A 23225-nucleotide genomic window follows, 5' to 3' on the forward strand; every position below is an offset into this window, starting at 1 on the left:
GCTCATTTGAATGATTAAAAGAGTAAGCTTAGTTCATAGTTGTATCAAGATTTCCACATGTTTTGTATAATTACTATCCTTTATTGACTGCTTGATATGTGCCAGGCCCTAAACTGGGAGTTTTATATAAAATAAATTAGAAATATGAATAATCCATATATATTAGAGGTTCTGGGGAACTCCTGAAAATCTGGATGTCCAGGCCTTATCCCATACCAGTTGTCAGAATCTGTGGAATCACGATCCAGGTGTTGGTGATTTTAAAGCTTTCTAGATGCTTCTAGTATGCAGCCAGGTTTGAGAACCAGTGGCTCCTCCTGTGCTTTTCAGACTTTAGTGTGCATACAGATCACCTTGGAGCCTTGTGAGATACCAGGTTCTGATTCTGTAGGTCTTGGGTGAGGCTCCCAAGTGATGCCCACGTGCTGATCTGTGCACAGCACTCTGAGTCAGAAGGATGTAGAGAAGTACCAGAAAGTTAGGTTGCCACTTGCCACGTCAGGCTGTTGAGCACAGAAAATGTGCTTCTGTGAAACTAAATTTCCCATTTTATGTAATTTAGTTCATTTAAATTAAAACACTAAAGCAGTATAAAATATTTTTGCCCTTAACCAGAATCTTATTGTTTTGGTAGAACCACTTTAACTCTTGCATCACAAAGCGAATTGTTGATGTACTTAATGCATGTATACCATTTACTTTTCAAAATGTGGATATGAGAAAACATTACATTTTTATTAGAAAAATATTTTAATCACATACATGGCTGGTATTATAGTCCTATGCGGCAGCTTTATCGTACACAGTTGGAGGTTGTTCAATGTAAAATTATTAGACATATCTTCAATCTGTTCTCAGTGAGGACCCAAACCCTGGGAGCAGCCCTGTGATTGATATTCGAATGCTTTCTTTAGACCAGGATTGATTTAGGAACTTGAATTTCCTGGTCTAGATTCATCTTTTTAGGCATTTCTCAAAACCAGAGAGATTTGGGAAGGTGGAATGAATGGACTGCTCTCAGATGTGCCCTCTGTCACAGGGTGGCATATAGTCTTCCCAAATTCATTCTGAAACTGCCTGGACAAGGTAATTGGAGTATGAAGACAATATGGATGGCTTCCTCCCCTTTCTCTCTTTTTACTACTTTTACTTCATAGCTTTTCTATTTTCAACTTAAATGTTTTTATTATGTAAGATTTTATGAAAATTGAAACAATACAAAAATAACATAAAGTAAAAAGAGGACACCCCCCCCATTCCTACCTGCCTCCACACTTTTTCTCTTCCATAGTACAGTTTGGAAGGTGTCCTTCCAGACCTTTTCTATAATAACTTACTCTTTAAAAATGTTTATTTATTTATTTATTTTATTTTTGGCTGTGCGGGCTTTTCTGTAGTTGCAGCAAGCAGGGGCTACTCTCTGGCTGTGGTGCTTGGGTCTCTCTTGTGGCAGAGCACAGGCTCTAGGGTGCTGGGGCTCAGTAGTTGTGTTCCGAGGGCTCGGTAGCTGTGGCTCCCGGGCTTTAGAGCACAGGCCCAGCAGTTGTGGCGCACAGGCTTCGTTGCTCCATGGCATGTGGAGTCTCCCCAGATCAGGGATCAAACCCATGTCTCCTGCACTGGCAGGCAGATTTTTTACCACTGAGCCACCAAGGAAGACCATATGATCACTTGTAAAGCAGAAAGTACAATTGTTCATTTAATAAAAGCATCAAATCCTAAGAAACACTTCACTTCCATATTATGATAAACTAAGACTTGAAACTGTAGAAGAGATGAGGAGAGGAAGGGAAGTGCTCAGAAAAGAAGATAGAGGGAGGAAAGAGGAGTAGAAAAGAGAAAACAAGTGTAGAAGAGGGAGACAAAAGATTGGGTAAGGGAGAGAATGGGTTCCAGGTGATGGTGGTACCCTAGGAAGTAATGAAACAGCTCTTGCTAATGCTGTTGATGAGCTTTCTTCACTCAAACTGTGAATTGTTGATGAACAGCTGTTTAATATTCTTAACTATGTTTCTTCCACGCTATTCCTGAGCTATAACAGCTGGGTTTCTACAACTAGCTTTTGAACAGTTTTTGTGCAACAGAACTTTTTTTCAAAAATAAATCTTATGTCAGAATTCCACATGTAAAGCCAATAAAGGCAGGGCTGCTGTGGAGCCCGATAGTCCATCTTTCTGGCCTCTTCCCCATGTCTGGGCAGTCCCACAGCACCTGCAAGGATGCTTTCATTGACAACAGTTTGGGAAGGGCTTTTATTCAGATGATTGTGTGCTGAGGAGCAGTAATTTAAGAAAGAAAAGTGCTCCAGTCTGAAAACACATGTTCAGAAAGAGTTGTGTGCATAACAATTAAAGGAGTAACTTTGTATATTTGTTAATTATTGAAACTAGTGGTTTTTATGATTACTTGCTCTCTGATATATTTATTGCGTAAAACATATATGAAAATCTTGTGCTGTTTCGCTTTTATTCTTATTAAGTCTTATTTGTAGAATAACTACAAGCCAACCAAAGTTAATGGTATGATTAATAGTTTAACACACAGTAAGTTTTAATCGCATATTAAAATAAATTGGATTGGAATCTGAACTGTGGAAGACATTTTCTGATAGCCTATCTATTTATTTTATCTTTCAGGAGAAGATGATGGTGAGTTAAAACTCTCATTTTATGTTTGCTTCAAGTGTAGAAGAAATGTCTTTAATGATCAAAATTTGATTTTTTCCTGTTTTTAATTCAAAGGTATTTATCCTATTTTTTTTCAGAAAATAACTACCAATCAATGGTGACCCAAAAAATGAGAGGTTTTTTTAGTATATATAATTCAAAGTTACCCTATGTTAAAAACAGTATAACAACCATTCTACTTACATGTTTAGTATAGAAACAGGATCACATTCCAAGTTCCCCTATTTTTTGGTTATTGTGATCTATTTGAATATGTTCTAAAGAAATGGAGGGAAATTAAAATAGTTTTATCAGATATTTGTCTTGTGATTTCTTTATATTCTTGATTTTGTAATTTATAACCTCAGTCATCATTATTACACTTAATCTGATGAATGATAATTTGTCAACAGTAGGTTATTCCAGATTTCTAAATGAAAATCAGTTATAACATGCCCCAAAACAGCCAAAATAATTATTTCATTTACTTAGCTGTGTTCAGGAGCACCATGATGAGCATTGTACACATTGTACAGGATGGAAAGATGTATAAAACATATATTTTCTCTAGGAGCTAAAAATATGTACAGTAGTAATGATAAGCACTATTCATAAGAGAGGATAAAGAATTATTACATACATAGTACAGACAGTAAGTGATGTAGTAGTTTGTTCAGAGGTGGAATAGATCCTATCTCACTTGGAATATTACTGGGAAAGGTGGCATTTGAGATGGACAAATAATGGACCGATTTAAGCTAGTAGAATTGGATAGTATGTTCTACTTGAATGACAGCATGGACCAAGGAGTTGAAAAAGCAAAAACCAAGGCATGTTTTGGGAGACCCTGTTAGCAGTTGGAAAGACTTCACATAGGGTAGTTTAAATTAGAAAGATGAGTAGAGGACAGATTGTTGAGGACCTTGGAAGCTAGACTTTTGCTATTAACTGTTGGGGCTTTCTGAATAAATGAGTGAGATAATGAATGATCCTTTGTAAGGGTATCATCTAAGTAAGAGCATGTTGAATGAATGAATCTCTAGGGAAAATATTTGTGTTGTTGCAAAGGGTGAAGACTCAGGAGACAAAGTAATTCCCCACCATCTTAATTTATCCCCTATACTCCTTGCTCAGCCATCTGTGTGCTGAGTTTTCATCTTCATGCTTTGCTTTTCACAACTGAAATAAGGATAAGTAACTTGGGAAGTATATTAACTATTTTTATCCGTATTGACTGCCATTTTTCTTTTCACTCAGAACAATAGTGGGCTAGGATTAGTTCTTTTAGCATGGTACACATAGTAAGGCCCCTTCATATTCTGGTCATTAACTTTTCTGAAGAATTATCTTGAAAACTAGAGAACTTTTTTTATTATCCCTTGAAACTTGGTATTTTTAGATAATTAAGGAAGTATATGTAGCTTTACTGGTTCAGAAAAAATAGGATAATTAGTAATTTGATTTTTGTATTAATTATAATTCACTTTTTTTCTGGAAGTTTTGAACAGTGCTATGGTTGTTATCATCAAAGGCAAACTTAAGATTGTTTCTCTTCAATCTTATGGATATTTAAGCCTTTAAGTAAATATGTATATATAATTTTGATTGTTTTTGCTTTGTTTTTTAGGAGAATCATTCTACACATGGCTAGAAGGTAACCTAATGTCTACATTTTAAACATATTGGCATCTTACAAAAAGATATATTTAGTATATATTTGTAAGTTTCAGGATTCATTACCTAGACAACTAATCTTGACAGTGTTTGAAAGAAAATAACATGTTTTATGTTATTGTAGTTTAGGATAAAATTATTTGAAAATGTTGAGGATATTGGTCAGCTAAAAACCAGTGTTATGAAAATACACAGGGCAGATATGGTCATCACATTTTCATAACTGGTTTCCAGTCTTATTTCCATTCTGTATGTAATACTCATCCAAACGACTTTTCTAGGAAGCATTATGCAAGTCTGGTTTGTTAAGTAGAGACATTCATTTTGAAAGAAAGTGGATTTTTTTGTATATGAAATTAAGGGAAGATGAATTTGAATTCAGAAGATTTTAAACATGTTTAAACATACAGTCTAAACTGTCTAACTAAAGCATAAAGTAATATAGATCCCAATATACTAGATTCTTATGTGTGTTAGTCATGTTATATTATGAATGGGATTTCTCTTTTTTAAATGAATTATTTTCGATGTGCAAATACTGCTAGGAATTACACTGACAAATGGCCAATGTGGGAAAAGATGCTTAGCTTTGTTTAATTAGCTTTATTCTAAAAGTACAATTGCAAAAAATAGCATTTAGTTCAAAAGAGGTGGGTAATGGAGGATAAGAATGAAATTTATGGGCAGTGTCAAATTCTAGAATATATACTATACACCCCAGAATCTCCTAGTATCCTATTGATGGGAGTCATTGATACATGGTTCAGTGAGCACTCCCATTTGTAGGCAACTGACTCAATTTCTCTGAGATTCAGGCTGCTGATCTGGGGCACGAGAGTGGCAATAGCCATCCAGCTTACCTACACTGTGAGTGTAGATGATGCCTGTGAAAATTGCTTTGAGAATCACTAAACAATGTACAAATGCCAAATAATAGTATTACAGTAAATCTAGTCCTTTTGTGAGAAAAAAAGTATATATTGTTGTCCTATAGTTTGGTTGGTGAAAATGAATTTGAATGAAATTAAGTCCAGAAGAAAAAGAGGAGAACCACTTTCTAAAGTCAGCAGTTGGATTTGCTAGGCATTGGCCTGGCAGCAGACTGCAGGCGGGGGTCAGCTCTCCAGCACTTTCCTGCTAAGAGTATTGTATGTCTTCTTGGTGCATTCACTTGGCACATCTTTTATTGTTAAGATTTTTCTTGAAGTTGCCTAATTTTCAGTTTATGGAAGTTTAGATTTTTCTTCCTTCCTTCCCACTTACCACCCATCCCTGTTTTAGGTAAGGAGCTTTGTGGACTTTGCAAATTTGAATTGCCTCCTAGTTTTTCATGTTCTCATTTTTAGGCATATGAATTTTCATGAGCTTTGCTTTGCTTATTTTCCATTCTCTTATCTTTAGATATTTTACTGCTTAGGTTGAAAGGAAGAAAAAGTGAACCTCAAATCTGATCATTTTGCCTCTTGATAACAGATTTGATTTGAAGTTTTACTACAGGAGAATTTAGTACCTAATGTTTTATCAGTTATTCACATTGTTTATATCCCTTGTTACCATAAACTTGGCCATATGCTTTTTTTTAAAGAGGTAAATGCTGCATTTAATTTTTATTTATTGTGAGGAAACCACAAAATAGAATTTAATTTCTACCTTTATCCATGGGGCTTCCCAGGTGGCGCTAGTGGTAAAGAACTGCATGCCATTGCAGGAGACGTAAGAGACGCAGGTTCGATCCCTAGGTCAGGAAGATCCCCTGCAGGAGGGCATGTCAACCCACTCCAGTATTCTTAGCTGGAGAATCCTGTGGACAGAGGAGCCTGGTGGGTTACAGTCCATAGGGTCGCAAAGAGTTGGACACAACTGAAGTGACTTAGCATGCACACACACTCTATCCATGAGATGAGATGAGAATATTCTAGGAAGAATTCTGAATTAGGGAATGAAATCTCAAAATAATTATTTTTTCCTATTAGAAGCTACTTGCTTCAGAGTCATCTGTTGTAGAACACAAAGGGAAAGTAAGTTGAAGATCTAAAAGATCCTAAAAAGATGCAAAGTAAGCCACATACATACTCTTAATGTCTTAAAAAGCCTTCAGCATATAAATGAGATTATTTCTTAGTTTTCAATGTTGGAGCCCATTTTTCCCCATGGCGGGGGGCGGGGGAAGCAAAAAAGACAAAAACAAACTCTGTTGAGTGGTAGAAAAGGGAAAAAGCTCATTGTTCTGGAGCTGATGGATTCTTAAAGACTAATTTTTGCATTTTTACTTTAAAAATTTTCTATAAAGAATATTTTCTAAAAATATTGTTCCTTTTTTATTGTGGAAAATACAGTATAAAATTTACTTTCTTGGGCATTTCAAATTTTACTTAATAGCATTAAGTACATTCATAATATGTATTACTCTTATAATAAGAGAAAATATTTTTAAATGGAGGCAGGGGTAGGAGAGGATGACGAAATCATCTTGACCTCTGTTTTGAGCAAAAGCCTATGGGGCTTAAGAAGGCTACATAAGATAAACTTCCATCACAGTCCTAAACTCCATCTTGATGTGGTTTTATTCACATAGTAAATAGCACACATTTTTTTATTGGCTGGATGTCTGTCTTCTAGGTCTGGGCTCCTGAGAAGCAGAACACATAGTTAAGTAGAGAAATCCAGGACAAAGGATTAATAAGACACAGTAAAGAATCTAGAAGAAGGGGAATTCCCTGGTGGTCCATTGGTTAGGATTCCCCGCTTTCACTGCTGAGGGCCTGGCTTCAATAATAATAATAATAATCTAGAAGAAGGAGAGAATTCAGTTTCAGTCTCTACTTCCTCCACTATCAAGTATGTTTAAATAAGACATCTGTAGGGAAGGGAAAAGGAGAAACAGCTATTGTTAAGCCGAAGCAGTGACTTTATGTCTGCTTTAGTTTAGCCTAAACCACAAAGTATGTGTGCTATTGCCTTCTGGGTAACATGTGGACTTTAACCAAGTGCATCTGCTCGAGTGTTTGGATCTTCAGAAGTCCAGACATTTGTATCTTATTCTGCATTAAGTTATCATATTCAGTTACCTCCATGCTGAAGTCAAAATCTTATTTTATCTGCTAGTGAGAGAATCTCAAACTAATTATTTTATATTGTTCCTTGATTTATTTTTAATGTCCTTGAATATTAACTTTAAAAATAAGCCTGCCTACCGAATCCTCTTGATTCAGTATTTCTGTTATCTAAATGGAATAATTTCTTTTTCAATATTTTTCTGACTAGGTTTGTGTCTGGAGAAAAGAGTCTTCTATAAGCTTATATCGGGACTTCATGCTAGTATTAATTTACATCTGTGTGCAAATTATCTTTTGGAAGGTAATCACATTTTTTCTATTAGTATAAAAATTGTTGGGGAAAAGAATATATTCTCTAGAGAAAAAAAAATCTTATTTATTAAAAGTACATAATATATTTCTTTTTTAGAAACCTGGGGTAAACCTAGCTGGGGACCTAACATGAAAGAATTTAAACGCCGATTCGACCCTGTGGAGACCAAGGGAGAAGGCCCAAGAAGGCTAAAGAATCTGTACTTCCTATATTTAATTGAGCTTCGAGCTTTATCAAAAGTGGCCCCATACTTTGAGCGCTCAATTGTCGACCTTTACACTGGAAATGTGCAAGAAGATGCTGACACAAAAACCCTTCTACTGAATATCTTTCAAGATACAAAGTAAGACTTGAATTATCAGTGATCTGAAACTCTCCACTCTGTAATTGAATGAGGTAGTTCTTGAAATACAACAAAAACTGACTCCTGAAAGCTGGTTAGGAACAGGGAGAATTAGAACTGAGAAAGACAGTGTTCCATTGGATGGCAGCGTTTTAAAATTTTTTTCTCAATATGTTGACCGAAAAGTTTTATTGCATAAACTTTCACACTTGAGAATAGGCTGTATTTTTAAATATTAACTTTAAATTTTATGTAGTGCCAAAATTTAATGTTATTTTAGTGTTCTTTCTACCAATTTTGTTTTCTTTCAGTTGCTATTTAAATTCATCGTAATATGTGTTAGCATAAGGATAGATTACCTAAGAGAACATTAGCTTTACATTCTACAGTTTAACCTTAAAAAAAATATCCTGGGTCTATGAAATTGCAGTTTACTAATTGTTAAAATGAGCATGGAGGAAAGTTGGTTAAGAAATGCTTAAGGTAAATTGTGCATTAAATTTTTTGAAATGCTAACAGAATGTTTTACATTTTTCACATAAATTGTTATTAATTTTTTTAGGTTATTTCTGTCATATAATTTCTTCAAAACCTTACAGTCTTACAAATTACAAAGCCCTCTTTTATTGAATAGTTATATGTAAACTGTTGCCACCTTCTCATGTTACCAAACCTTACACATGAGTAAATTATGAATTTTAAATATTTTTAGGGATAGAAAATTCTACCAGAACTTGAATTTTTCATCTGTAACTTATAATATTTTCCTTTCATCAGGTCCTTTCCCATGCACTTTGATGAGAAATCCATGTTTGCAGGTGACAAAAAGGGGGCCAAGTCGTTAAAGGTAAAAAGTTCTTGATTGGTGGACACAGTGGAGAGCAGCTGACTGGTTGTGTTTTAATTTTTTTTCTCTAAACTTCCTTTCCCAGTTCTCAATCTGGTTGGTCTGATTGGATTTTACTGTAAATGATACAAAAAACTCTTCTCAATTCCTTTTTTCTCTCTAGTTTGCCCCCCTGCTTAGTGAATCTTCAGTTGTAACTCTAATGACACCTTTCTAATTGTCTTTTTAAAAGACATTATTTTGAGAGGAAGTTTTCTTTCTTTTCTTTCTTGTTGTTTTGATGCATCTTAAAAGCAGTCACACACTGTTAGCCACTTCGAAGATAGTAATAGCATATTTTCAAAAGTTTATTTTATGAACTATTAGTTTTTCAAACTATTATGTTTTTGTACTTATGGATTAACATATAAGGCAAAAATTATCTGTTGACTTGGTATATCAGAAAGAGACTATATTTTAGGAATATTATGAAACTTCACATTAGGAGCACTTCATTTTCATTTGCTTACAGCAGAGGGCCCCAGTCTCCCAGATCTAATACTTGATGATCTGAGGTGGAGCTGATGAAATAAAGTGCACAATAAATGTAATGTGTTTGAATCATCCTGAAACCATCCCCCCTCCCTGTGCATGGAAAAATTGTCTTCCATGAAATCGGTCCCTAGTGCCTAAAAGGCTAGGGACCACTGGCTTATAGTAACTAAGGAATACATTATACCTTTACAGTTTGATTCCTGGAGAAGGAAATGGCAACCCACTCCAGTATTCTTGCTTGGAAAATCCCATGGATGAAGAAGCCCAGTAAACTACAGTCCATGGGGTCGCAAAGAGTTGGACACGACTGAGCAACTTCACTTTGCAGTTTGATAAAAGTATTTGAAATGGACTGGCAAATAGTCTTCTACTATAGCACTATAATTTTTTATATGCAATTCTGAAATCCAAAAGCTCCAACCACTGGAACATTTTTCTTATGTTTGGTGCAAATTAATTTGTTAGCAAAACCTAACCTGAACTGATGTAAAGATAGTTATAGAAAGTGAAAGTGAAGTCACTCAGTCGTGTCCAACTCTTTGTGACCCCATGGACTGTAGCCTGCCAGGTTCCTCTGTCCATGGAATTTTCCAGGCAAGAATATTGGAGTGGGTTGCCATTTCCTTCTCCAGGAGATCTTCCCAACCCAGGGATTGAACCTGGGTCTCCCGCATTGTAGGCAGATGCTTTACCATCTGAGCCACCAAGGAAGTCTAACCTGAACTGATGTAAAGATAGTTACAGTGTTTTTTTAAAAAATTCTGCTTTGTGTGACTATTATTACATTTTGCTACAAAAACAATCATATACTTGATTATAAGGGGTTGCCATATACTCCATTGGGGTGTTTCATAATAAACAGTGTTGTGTACTTTATTTCTAAAATCTGAAAAATTCTGAATTCTGAAACATACTTGGCCCCAGGATATTTTAGATGTAGACATGCTACAAGAATGAATAAATTAGTCAGAGTTGCTTGGTATTTCTGAAATGAAGTAGTTTAGCCACACTGTATTTTAGTTTTAGAAGGTTGTTTTGATTTATGGTTGTTTTAGAGGTATATTAATATTATGGTATTTAACATAATGTTAATTCATTTTTTAATGCTTCCTACTTTATAAGTGTTTATATAAATTTTATACTTTTGATCAAGACAACTATAATTATGTATCTTTTTTTATAGACGAGGAAGGTAAGATTGAGACCTGACTAAAGTTTCACAACTAGCTTTTAAAGTGTAAAATGCTGGAAATTTGATTTGCTACTTTTCAAAGGTATATAAAGGAGAATTTAAATCCATTTTCCATCTGCTCCAAAGCATGAGAATTCTATGAGAGCACAAAGGAGTTTTTGGAATGTTTCTGTTGTCTTTCTTTTGGCCAAGCTACAGATTCCTCCCAAACACTTTGGGCAGTGGGGCTGGGCTTTTGATGGGCCAGAGTTTTCAGGTGACTCACTCCAGCTCTTTGCAATGAAACGTTTGCCTCAGTACAATAAAATGATGTTTATTTTCTACATTTGCCCAATGAAAAGGATTAGGAAACTTTCTCTTAGTTAGTGTTGTCCTCAGAGAAGCTGAGACTGACCTTAGTGTCACAGAAACCTGTGCACAGATCACAGGCAGAAGAGTTACCTAATTGTGTGGGAAACTAATACAGCACCGTTCAAGGATCCAGTAAGTGAGCATCCCTGCAGAAGCAGCCTTAGCGAATGTGGGGGACTGCGAGACCACACACCGTGGTCATCCATGCTGACAGAGCATGTGCACAAACATGGGGTAGCCCTAAGGAGAGACATGGGAACTGATCATTGTTCCAGGACTAGCTTCTGATTTACACTTACACAAAGCAGTGCATCCAAAATAAATAAAAGATAATGTAGATATGTCTTTGCCACTGGTTGTATGCAGATATCAAAGGGAAGCAGCAGTTAAGCTCCTTCAAAGTAAAAACCATGCATGATTTACTCTTGTGTCCCCCACAGTGAACATGTTGGTGCCTTGCATGGAGTAGCCTCTCATTAAAAAATTGGTTGAATTAATATGTGGAGTGAATTTTATAAAATGCTATTAATGTTAGCTATTTCATATGCATGCTATGCTGTACAACTACAGATGATTTTCTTCATTGTTGAAAAATACAACTCATTCATTAATTAGCTTCAAAATGTTTTTAGAATTCAGACAAGTGCAGTTTAATTTTTAATGTCTAATTAGAATGAAAATATTTTCTGCACATTAGGAGGAATTCCGGTTACATTTCAAGAATATCTCCCGTATAATGGACTGCGTGGGATGTGACAAATGCAGATTATGGGGGAAGTTACAGGTTTGTGTGTTGTTTTCTGTTCTGAAACTATTACTAACCTTAAATTTCTGCACTGAGAAGTTGACAGCTTTTGTTAAAATGTCTTCGTTGTTCATTGAATTAGAGATCCAAAGTGTGGTTTTGCTATTTTATTTATGAAAAAAATTAGTGTGTCATATGTATGTGTATACGGTTGTTTTTTCTGTTATTCTGGGTTAATGATTTTGGTTTTATTGTATCTGTTTCTGTTGGTACAATATCAGATTTCATTCTGAAGTTGGGTGATTATAAATAGATTGTACTGGTATTTTACATACCTGTTTAGAAGGTAAAATATAATTGTATAAAAAACTTAATTATCAAATTTTAATCACTGACTTGGTATTAGTGATCAGAAGGAGGTCCCCATATCACAAAATAGGGAAGCCTGCACAGCAGGGCCATCTCCCTGTGTATTTCAGTGTGAAAAGGCTTGTGTGATATTTTCTGTCGTCTTTTTACAAAGATGATAGTAAGTCATAGAAAATCAGGAGATGGAATATTTTTTAATGGTGACTACACTGAAATCAGACTTTTCTTTTTCTCTAGTGCTAATAATTGAGAAATTATTAAGTGTAGGTATCACTAAGAACTTATAATGATTTCTAAGTTTTGAATTGCTAGGGGCTAGAAAAAATGCTTTCAAGGTTACATATTGAACACTTCTAATCCTAATGTGATATTTTCTTGGTTAAAAAAATGGCTTTTTAGTAATTTGGAATAGTATGATATGTATCCAAAAGGTGTGAAACTTTTCAGGTTTCCTTAACAGCTTCAATAAATTTATCATATGCATAATCTGTGAGAAGTAGAAACTATGTTTTGCATAGCTGAATATTTTGGTGAAAAGTTCAGTTCATTTGAATTTCCTACCTTCTCATCACAATGACAGAATGTTTCTTTAAACTTTTATAGCAATTATTATGTGAATTTAATTGCAAGTTTATCACTATTTTCTTTAGACTCAGGGTTTAGGAACTGCCCTGAAGATATTATTCTCTGAAAAAGAAATCCAAAAGCTTCCAGAGAACAGCCCATCTAAAGGCTTCCAACTCACTCGACAGGAAATAGTTGCTCTCTTAAATGCTTTTGGAAGGTGAGAACTCTTCTCATCGGCTTCCCTGGTGGCTCAAATGGTAAAGAATCCTCCTGCAATGCAGGAAACCTGCATTCGATCCCTGGGTCAGGGAGATTCCCTGGAGAAGGAAATGGCAATCCACTCCAGTATTCTTGCCTGGAAATTTGATGGACTGTAGCCTGGTAGGCTACAGTCCGTGGGTTGCAAGAGACAGACATGACTTAGTGACTAAACAACACCACCACACGACAACAACTCCATTTATAGTTACTATAAAATGTTGGCTGTATTCCTGTGTGGTACAATGTATCCTTGTAGTTTATTTTATGTATAGTAGTTTGTACCTTTAACTTGTTACCCCTGTATTATCCCTTTCCCTTTCCTCTCCCCCACTGGTCACCACTAGTTCTCTGTAGCTGTGAATCTTCTTCTTTAAATATATTTAAATCTAAATAAAATTAAATTGAGAAAGAACCAGATATCAACTTCCGCAGAATGTCTCTCAATCTCATAAGGAATATTCACAAATGCAGCCCTTCCAGCTTCAGTTCTCTAGCACAGTTCAGTTCAGTCGCTCAGTCGTGTCTGACTCTTTGCGACCCCATGAACTGCAGTAGCCAGGCTTCCCTGTCCATCACCAACTCCCGGAGCTTACTCAAACTCACGTCCATTGAGTCAGTGATGCCATCCAACCATCTCATCCTCTGTCATCCCCTTCTCCTCTCACCTTCAATCCTTCCAGCATCAGGGTCTTTTCCAGTGAGTCAGTTCTTCACATCAGCTGGCCAAAGTATTGGAGTTTCAGCTTCAGCATCAGTCCTTCCAATGAATATTCAGGATTGATCTCCTTTAGGATTGACTGGTTTGATCTCCTTGCAGTCCAAGGGACTCTCAAGAGTCTTCTCCAACACCACGATTCAAAAGCATCAATTCTTTGGCGCTCAGCTTTCTTTATTGTTCAACTCTCACATCCACACATGACTATTGGAAAAGCCATAGCTTTGACTAGAAGGACCTTTGTCGACAAAGTAATGTCTCTGGCTTTTTAATGTGCTGTCTAGGTTGGTCATAGCTTTTCTTCCAAGGAGCAAGCGTCTTTTAATTTCCTGGCTCCAGTCACCATCTGCAGGGATTTTGGAGCCCCCCCAAAATAAAGTCTGTCACTGTTTCCATTGTGTCCCTGTCTATTTGCCATGAAGTGATGGGACTGGATGCCATGATCTTTGTTTTCTGAATGTTGAGTTTTAGGCCAGCTTTTTCATTCTCCTCTTTCTCTTTCATCAAGAGGCTCTTTAGTTCTTTTTCACTTTCAGCCATAAAGGTGGTGTCATCTGAGTATCTGAGGTTCTTGATATTTCTCCCTACAATCTTGATTCCAGCCTGTGCTTCATCCAGCCCAGCATTTCTTATGAAGTACTCTGCATATAAGTTAAATAAGCAGGGTGACAATATACAGCCTTGACGTACTCCTTTTCCTATTTGGAATCAGCCTGTTGTTCCATGTCCAGTTCTAACTGTTGCTTCTTAACCTGCATACAGGTTTCTCAGGAGGCAGGTTAGGTGGTCTGGTATTCCCATCTCTTTAAGAATTTTCCACAGAGGCTGTTTTACCTTTTATTGTTCTCTACAGAGTACTGGGCTCAGAGTTAGATATTAGCATTCTGGAATCCTGGCCCTGCCATTTACTGGCAGCATGAGCTCAGGTACATCATTCCTTTCTTCCAGTTTGTTTCCTTTCTCTGTACCATGAAGATAAGTAAAAATCTTTCCCATGGAGTTAACATGAAGATAAAATGAGGTTCCATGTGACACTTTTAAAATAATTACAAGATGCTCTCTGAAGTCCATGGCAGTAGGGGTGGTGGTGATGGTGATTTACAAACATCACTGGATGTTCAGTGCTCCAGTATGTTCAGTACTTAAAAGTCTGTCTCATTTTTTTATGACTAGAGTAGATGTGAGAAACCTTTCTTTTCTTAAGGGTTATGATACTCAGGGTGGGATGGTTACACAAATAAGGGACAACCTAATTTAGTCACCCTTATCCTCCCAGGGAAAACAAATCACAGCCATCTGCTTTTTAAAGCTCTTTTAAAATATTAATCTTTCTCTACCCTTAATTATTAAAGAATTCATGGTCATTATATAAAATTTAGAAAAACATGTGAAAGTATAATTTAGTAAATAAATGTAAAAATCATCCATATGCCTACCACTTAGGACTATTTCAACATTTGTTGTATTTTTAATGTGTATTTTCTCACTACTTACACACTTTGTATACTTTCTTATCCTTCTTTACTTGGCATTATGTTGTGATCATTTCCCAATATTATTTTTTCATAAGCATTATTTTTTTCCTTAGGGTATACTTGATATATATAGCATTATATTATCTTCAGGTGTGTAACATAATGATTCGGTATTGGTATATGTTGCTAAATGATCACCACAATAAGCCTACTTAATATCCATCACCATACATAATTACAGAATTTTTTTCTTATGATGAGAACTTCTGAGATTTACTCTTTTAGCAATTTTCAAATACATAAACACTGTTTTTATTTTATTTTTTTTTTCTTTCCTCCATGTCTCCCCATTCACAATACAGACCAGGTAAAGGGCCTGCCTGGGCTGAGGTGTATATGGGGTGGATTTACTCTGCCTCCTCTTTCTATACAGTCAGTGTAAGAACACAGCCTGTGGTAAGCATCGGGAGGCCAACACTGTTTTTAATATAGGCCAATATTCTGTTACATGGACATACCAAAATTTAGCCATTCTTTTTTCTCTTCATCAAGTTTTATTGTTTCCTTCATATGTATTCTATACATTGCTTATTTTTTTCCTTTAAAAATATTATAGTTACTCTTAATAATTGTTAATCAGATCTGTTTATTGTATCTTCCACCTGATTTATCAGTTCATTTATATAGGAAATGATTTTGGCTGCAGTAACCACACAATTACTGTGTTATACTTTGGGGAGTTTGTGCACTCGTTCTCAAATGAACTGGGAGTTTTCTTGGTCTAACAACCTGTATAATACAGTTCTACCTCAGCTAGGGCACCCAGTGCAGCATTGCTCTGTCCATGATGCTAGTGGGCAGAGACATACAGTGAACGCCGTTTTTGGTTCTGGCCACAGAATGCTGGGAAATGTGTTTTCTTTATCTTGAATACTCTGCAAATGTCTTTCCTACACTAGCAGCCAATTTTTGATAGTGTCAGCATTTCTATCAAATGGTTTATTTTCCTGGGTACAAATAGAAAGGGTATTAATAACCTGTTGAGTCTTACAGCACATTTTAGTCTCCCTCTGAAAGTACCAGTGAAGCAGCAGATCGATGCAGCCCTGCTGTGTCTGTCTGAGAATAGTAACAGGGAGTGTGGGCGCTCTCTCCCTGTGTCTTAACGTGTGAGCTCTCGGATGCATCTTCACGGAGACTCAGGTCCCACACGGTGCTGCTGAGTCTGTGCTCTCCTGGTGAAATGTTAGCTTGTATAAAACCTTGAGTTTTCTGATACTCTCCATTTTTGTATCTAAATCAGACTTTGAGCATACTTTTTTCAACTGCTGCTCTTTACCGAGCTCTCTCCCCTTTAGTTAAGGGTCTTGGTCTCTACCGTATCTTCATATGTATTTTGATAGCTTTTTTTTTCTTAATGGGTACTTTGAGGTACAGAATATGATTTTACACATTTATTTTGCTTAATAATATTTTCTCCTTATAAACACTTTCACTTCTCTACTATTCTGAGGATTTGAGTAAGAATTCATTTTCTGTTCATCTACAGCTTGTAAGAGTATAAAGAAAATGTTTTTGAGACCATAGAGAACATAGATTTTTTTGAGAGGCCGTATGGTCCTGGGATCTGATGAGCTGGTTAGAATCCTACCCAGTAGTTGAGTGACCCTGAGAAAATTACTTGATTTATTTAAGCCTCAGGGTTCCTAAATGGGCGTCCCAGGTGGTAATAGTGGTAAACAACCTGCCTGCCAATGCAGGAGACCTAAGAGACGTGGGTTTGAGCCCTGGGTTGGGAAGATCCCCTGACGGAGGGCATGGCAACTCACTCCAGTGTTCTCGTCTGGAGAATCCCTTGGACAGAAGAGCCTGGTGGGCTATGGTCCATAGGGTCGCAAAGAGTCCGACACAATGGAAGCAACTTAGCATGCACAGTGTTCTTAAAATGTAAAATCAGGATTAATTTTATCTACTTTGTAGGGATTTTTGTTTTGTTTAAAGTTAATGAGATTACATGTGTGATGAGCTCAGAACATTGCCTACCATACCTTAGGCTCTCAATATAAGAAAAGTTATTACTTATTATGTACTTAAAGGCGGTCAGAAATAAATAAAAATAAAGGCTCAGTACTGTTCTATATCATCTTAAGTTACAGAAAGAAAAACGTTAGATTTCTATTGTGTAAACCTGAATTGTACATAAGGATAATTGAGCTTATAGAATTTCTTTTTTAATGATTCGCATTTCAGAGTTTTACTTCTGAGTTTGGGCTTAGAAGTATTTTATTCATTCAGTCAGCCAGCCAGTAATTATTTATTGAACACTATAAATATGGGTCCCTGGAGAAGGAAATGGCAACCCACTCCAGTATTCTTTGCCTGGGAAATGCCATGGACAGAGGAGCCTGGTGGGCTACAGTCTATGGGATTGAAAAGTTGAATACGAATAAGTGACTAACAACAACAAATAAATACAGGTGGCTGGAGGGCATAGGGATTCAACAGTAGACAGATAAATAGAATCTGTACCTTTGTGTTAAAACAGATCAGTGTTTGTGTTAAAACAAATCCATGTTTGGGGAGCAATAAGAAAGAATTGGATATTTACAGAGGAGTGTGCAAAATGAATTTTTAAGGCCAAACGTAAATGATTTGGGATTCTTTATTATAATGAATTATCATATCACTGTTCCCATCATTGATCTAGAATTTGTTGCTAATAGGAAGTAAGTTTGCCCCTTCTAAATCAAAAGTAACAAACTATAGCTCTGTTTTGCCAGTTTTTAATAATTATAGCATATGCTTTAAAAAATGGAAGCTTCATTGTTCAGTGTTGTTTAATTTTATTTTCAATTTGATTTCAAATTATAGTCCATATGATAGCATCAATAATATGAAATGTCTACACATCATATTAGCTGTACTAATATGCTTTTTTTTCTCTTGTAGGCTTTCTACAAGTATAAGAGAGTTACAGAATTTCAAAGTTTTATTACAACACAGTAGGTAATAGAGGCTTTTATATGTCTAATTAGAGACATAAAGTGACTGTGTGAAGCCTTTTTAGTCTTGGACATTTCAGCAAAAGAAGACTAATCAGACTTCAAGAATTCTGAGCTCTTAAAGAGAAAATTCAAATGTTCACTTGAATATTTATGCTTCTTAATAGATTATCAACTAGAGATATTTATAAGTGAAGTATATACTTTTAAGACATGTAAGTTATACTAATTCTGTGTTTAATTCCATGTGTTACCATCTGTTGAATATATTCTGAACAACAGAATATTCACAAAGAATTGGCTTTGTGTTTATTCTGTCCTTTATTTCCAGTAGTCAGACTTAAAAATGTCTATGTCTCCGTCCAAGTAACACTGTTAACGGTCTGTTACAGAAAAGGAGCGCTAGAGAGCACATGATGCTTAGGGCCGGTATCAGTAACAAAAACTTGTCAATGGTTTTTAACTGTATTCAGCCTTGCCTAGCTTGGTGTGTCACCATCTATCACATGGGAGTGTCTGAGTGACAAATGACCCTTTCAGTGTATAATTACTGTAGTTACTTAAGAATTCCCAAGACTTCAACTTCAGTTTCACTGGTTTTAAGATTTTTACTTGCTGTCGTTGTTGCTGTTCTGTTTTGGTCTAAAGGTGAATAAATACTTTCAGCAAAGGTGAGTAAGTACTGTCCCCTGTGCTACCCATCCAGACTTCCTGTGCCTGCAGGGGGCTGGCTCAAGAGGGTTCTTTACTGAGAACCTAGAAAACAGTTTCTGTTGGTTTTGTGTCTCTTTGCCCCTACTCCAACTTTAGAAATTTTTGTTTAAGAAAACAAAAATGGCATAAATACTTAAGTTTCCATATTGATAAAATTTGAATGGGATTATATGGATTTATAACACCAGTTGGAAACATATACACAAAACTTACTATTTTAAAGTAAGCATTTTTAAAGGATTTTATTTTTGAATACAGTCTATGCAATCCTCTCTCAACCTGATTTTCTTTGGTATTTAAATAATTAGTTCATACTTCTGTAAGCTTCCTTTTTCTCTACCTTTTTTTAGTTCTTTGTATATAAATGAACGTGCAACTTGTACCAACAGATGACTTTATAAGTCCTAAACTGTCATTTTCTAAACCTGGGATTTAAATATCTTTAATATTTAAAATATTGATTATTGTTGAAGGTGTTACTGTATATATAATGTGATTAATTTGAAAGGTTGCATCTGTGTAGAAGTAATGCGGGTATCAGTCTTTTATGAAGTAAATAAGTGCTCTTAAATCCACATCTTATCCTGCCAAAGTCTGAAATGTCTTCATTGATGGTTTAGTGGCATATTTTAAATTGTACTTAGTTGGTTCATCCCCCCTTTAAAAATATGTAGCTATCCCTTGGAGGGATATGGTTGGGGGGGAGTAAGAGCTCACTAGTTATTTCCTTACCCAATTTCTAACCCTTGTAGACCTGGAGTTTTCATGTTGTTGACGGTGGTGGTGGTATATTTTTGTTGAATAAAACAGACTGATTTGGTTGGAGCCTCCTCCACTTTTTCTTTTCATTTTTAGGGATACAAGTACTGTCTGGTGGGAAAGGGGGACCTTACGGTAAATTCGTCTAAAAAGTTGAATATCTAGGTAATCTTGCTGGTAGATTAATAAGAATTATTCTTAGTGTTTTTCAAAGTCTAGGAAATGTGAATGTTTTGCACTTTGTTTATTATTACTGTAAGTTTAAAAATCTTTTTGGAAAAAAAAAATCTTTTTGGTAGTGTTACTTCACCATTCTCCCAGTTAAAGATAAAGGCTGTTATTTAAGTTCTATTTCCTGGAAAAAATCTTTGGTCATTTCCATTTGTTTTCTTTACTGTGATTTGTTTCAAGCTTAGTTAAAATTGTGTCTTAGAGTGAGTTCTAGGAATTAAAAAATCTAGTTAGGGTAAAAAATTCTTTTAAAGGTTTTAACAAATCTTTCACTATCAAGAAAATAGACAAATGAAGTAGTCTTAAGCTGAAATCTATTTGATTAACTTTACCATAAATGAGACTGTGGGGGGGAACCTACATTTTTGTGTATGTGTGTATTTCTTAAATGAATGTGATAGAAATCTCTGTTTTGTGAGCCTGGTGATGTTTTATGATCCCTGTGATACAAACTCTTTTCCAACTCCTACTTTTTATTGTGAAGTGATATTAGAGTACTGACTGCATTGTGACATGCTTGGCTGGCAATACCTCTTGGCATTTTGTCTTTATCTCATCACCTAGTTTAAAAATCCAGCACTTGATAATATAACTTGACAGAAATGATTGTACCAGCTGATAAAGTAATGAAAATGAAGAGAAGGAACATATTCCTTCCTTCAATAGCATGAGTTTTTTTTCCCCTTAAGTGACATCTGTGTAAATTAGAAATACTCTGTATTAAAACTGATAAATGTTTCTCTTGTGTTGATTCTTAGATTATGAGGAGGATCAGACAGAATATTAGAATGGTTTTTTACAGTTTTGAAATTTGATAAGTCAAATGTTTTATTTTGACACTTTAACGTTGTGAATTGTTCAATACTTGTAATCTCTGTATGTCTATGAAACACTGTGCCATATTCTCCAACTTTACCTAGGTGCCACTGTATATAAGCAAGGACAGCTATTTTGATCTCCATCAGCATTGCCTTCATCTGGAAATTTGGGAACAGTTCACAGTAAACCTCCTAGCAGTTTTGCAAACTGAAGTACCTGCAGAAACCATAGCTATTCACCAAAATACACAGACTGGGTGCATGGTATCATGGAAATTATTTGGTAAAACAAAAACAACACAGACACATACCAGGTTTATGTGTATTATATTTGAAGTAACATCTACAGGTGCAGCTTTGATTTTGAACAGAATTCCAAATGATTTGCTGTTGTACCCACAAGATTATAGAAAATGTGAATTAAAGTAAATGTTTCTGCAATCTTCTTATCCTGTTTTTTTTAAACCCCTTTTAAATGTTTCCTTTTATGAGATGAAAATTTGGTTATAATTGGTAGCAAAGTAGTCTGTGGTTGTTTCCTTTTTAAAATCATAATTGCAAGCATTGGCAGCCACTGTTGAAGGGCTTTGCGTGGGTTTATCTTCTCAGGAGCCCTAGCAGGTAGGTACAATTACTTCTCTGTTTTTAAATCAGAAAACCGAGGAGAAGAGAGGCTAAGTAATTTGTCTACAGTCACATTCTAGGTTGTGGGACTAGAACTTGAAACTAGAAAGTCTTACTCTGGTGCCTCTGTTCAGAATGTGGTATATTTGTGTTATTTTAGAAACTGGCTTATTACCAATCAACTAAAACTTAGGGCGCTTTTAGTATCTTTTGACTTGTACTGAATCTCATAAAGCTTTTTAAATATATTTTAATTTTTTGAATAACTAATACATTCACATAGTTCAAAACCCCCAAAATATAAAAAGCTATACAGTGGAATGTCTTCTTTCTGTCTTTGGCCCGACTTTCCATACTGCACAGCCTTCCCCCGCCCTTACCACAAGTAACCTCTGTTCTTGGTTTCTTGTATTTCCATCTATACATTTTTAAGGCATATACAAACAAACACAAATGGAAAGTCTCATTTTTTCCCTCACTTTTACCCAAAGAGTGGTGGTATATACATACTGTTTGCTTTTTTTCACTTAGTTTTTCTTGGCAGTCTTCCCATGTCAATAGATAACTTAATCACTCTTCCTTTTTTAAGGTAACTGCTTAGTATTCTATTGTATGAATGTACAAGGCTTCCCTCATAGCTCAGCTGGTAAAGAATCCGCCTGCAATGCAGGAGACCCAGTTGGATTCCTGGGTTGGGAAGATCTGCTGGAGAAGGGATAGGCTACCCACTCCAATATTCTTGGGCTTCCCTTGTGGCTCAGCTGGTAAAGAATCCGCCTGCAATGCGGGAGACCTGGGTTCAATCCCTGGGTTGGGAAGCTCCCATGGAGAAGGGAAAGGCTACCTACCCACTCCAGTATTCTGGCCTGGAGAATTCCATGGACTATATGGTCCATGGGGTCCCAAAGAGTTGGACACGACTGAGCGACTTTCACACTTCACACACTTCACACTTCACAAATGAATGTACAATTGTTTAGTTAGCCAGTCTTCTATTAATGGGTATTTAGATTGTTCCCAGACATTCTATATATGTCATTTTACACATATGTAAATATGTACTTGTAGTCTAAATTCTTGCAAATGGAATTTTTAGGTCAAAGACCATGTGCATTTATAATTGTGAAAGATATTAGTATATGCCCTCCACAGGAGATGGTTACCAGATGACACTCATGCAATTTCAAGTAATGCCTGCTTGCGTACAACCTGACCAACATGAGTATTATTAAAATGTTGGATTTTTGCTATCCTGATAAGATGCAAAATTATGTATCAGTGTGTTTTAGTTTTTTCCTTATCACAGGTAAGGCTTACTACCTTTCATTTGTTTAAGGTTTATTGTTTATCTGTATAATTTCCTTTTGTGTTTGTATCTTTTCCCCATTTTTCTACTGCACTATTGATCTTACCAATTTCTAGAAGTGTTTTATTTGTCAGGGATATTAATCCTCTGGGGGCTTCCCAAGTGGCTCAGTGGTAAAGAATCCACCTGCCAATGCAAGGAGATGTGAGTTTAATCCCTGGGTCAGGGTTAATCTCCATTCCCTGGAGAAGGAAATGGCAACCCATTTCAGTATTCTTTCCTGGGAAATCTCATGGACAGAGGAGTCTGGTGGGCTACAGTCCATGGGGTCGCAAAGAGTTGAACATTACTGAGCATGCCCACCCCTGTTAATCCTCTGTCTACAATAAGCTGTACACTTTTTCCCCCCAATTTTTTGTCTATCTTCTGACTTTGCTTATGGTGGTTTTGTCATGGAATTTTTAAAAATTTTTATGCAGTTTATTGATTTTTTTTAGTGACTTCTGGACTTTGATAGTTAAGAATGCCTTGTTCACAGCAATAGTTCATCTATATGTTCTTCTAGAACATTCATGGTTTTATTTTTTTTAGATCTAAATTTTGATTCCTTGGAGTGTATCCTAGTATAAAGTGCAAATTAAGTATCCAACCTATTTTTCTCCC

The 23225-nt window shown here is 35.9% G+C and overlaps 1 protein-coding gene and 1 non-coding gene across 4 annotated transcripts in view; one reads left to right on the forward strand and one right to left on the reverse strand.

The window, feature by feature from the left end:
- ERO1B (endoplasmic reticulum oxidoreductase 1 beta) overlaps positions 1 to 21073 on the forward strand; it is a 65777-nt gene extending 44704 nt beyond the window's left edge. Inside the window, exons 9-18 of one of the 3 annotated variants that reach the window (XM_043925667.1) lie at positions 2637 to 2648; positions 4294 to 4320; positions 7605 to 7697; positions 7806 to 8052; positions 8830 to 8899; positions 11674 to 11760; positions 12741 to 12874; positions 18058 to 18114; positions 19680 to 19748; positions 20735 to 21073. In XM_043925667.1, the coding sequence (XP_043781602.1) occupies positions 2637 to 2648; positions 4294 to 4320; positions 7605 to 7697; positions 7806 to 8052; positions 8830 to 8899; positions 11674 to 11760; positions 12741 to 12874; positions 18058 to 18114; positions 19680 to 19722 (770 nt within the window). In that variant the 3' untranslated portion in view covers positions 19723 to 19748; positions 20735 to 21073. Of the gene's footprint in view, positions 1 to 2636; positions 2649 to 4293; positions 4321 to 7604; positions 7698 to 7805; positions 8053 to 8829; positions 8900 to 11673; positions 11761 to 12740; positions 12875 to 18057; positions 18115 to 19679 lie in introns of all 3 variants that reach the window. The other 2 variants (XM_043925666.1, XM_043925668.1) reach the window with 2 other exon arrangements.
- Positions 15446 to 15581, reverse strand: LOC122709762. The gene has a single exon (XR_006345724.1). It is a non-coding gene; the product is annotated as a small nucleolar RNA SNORA51 (small nucleolar RNA).
- Positions 21074 to 23225: the final 2152 nt, after the last annotated feature.

Source organism: Cervus elaphus, chromosome 15 (genome assembly GCF_910594005.1).
Source record: "Cervus elaphus chromosome 15, mCerEla1.1, whole genome shotgun sequence".
NCBI classification, from domain to species: Eukaryota; Metazoa; Chordata; class Mammalia; order Artiodactyla; family Cervidae; genus Cervus; species Cervus elaphus.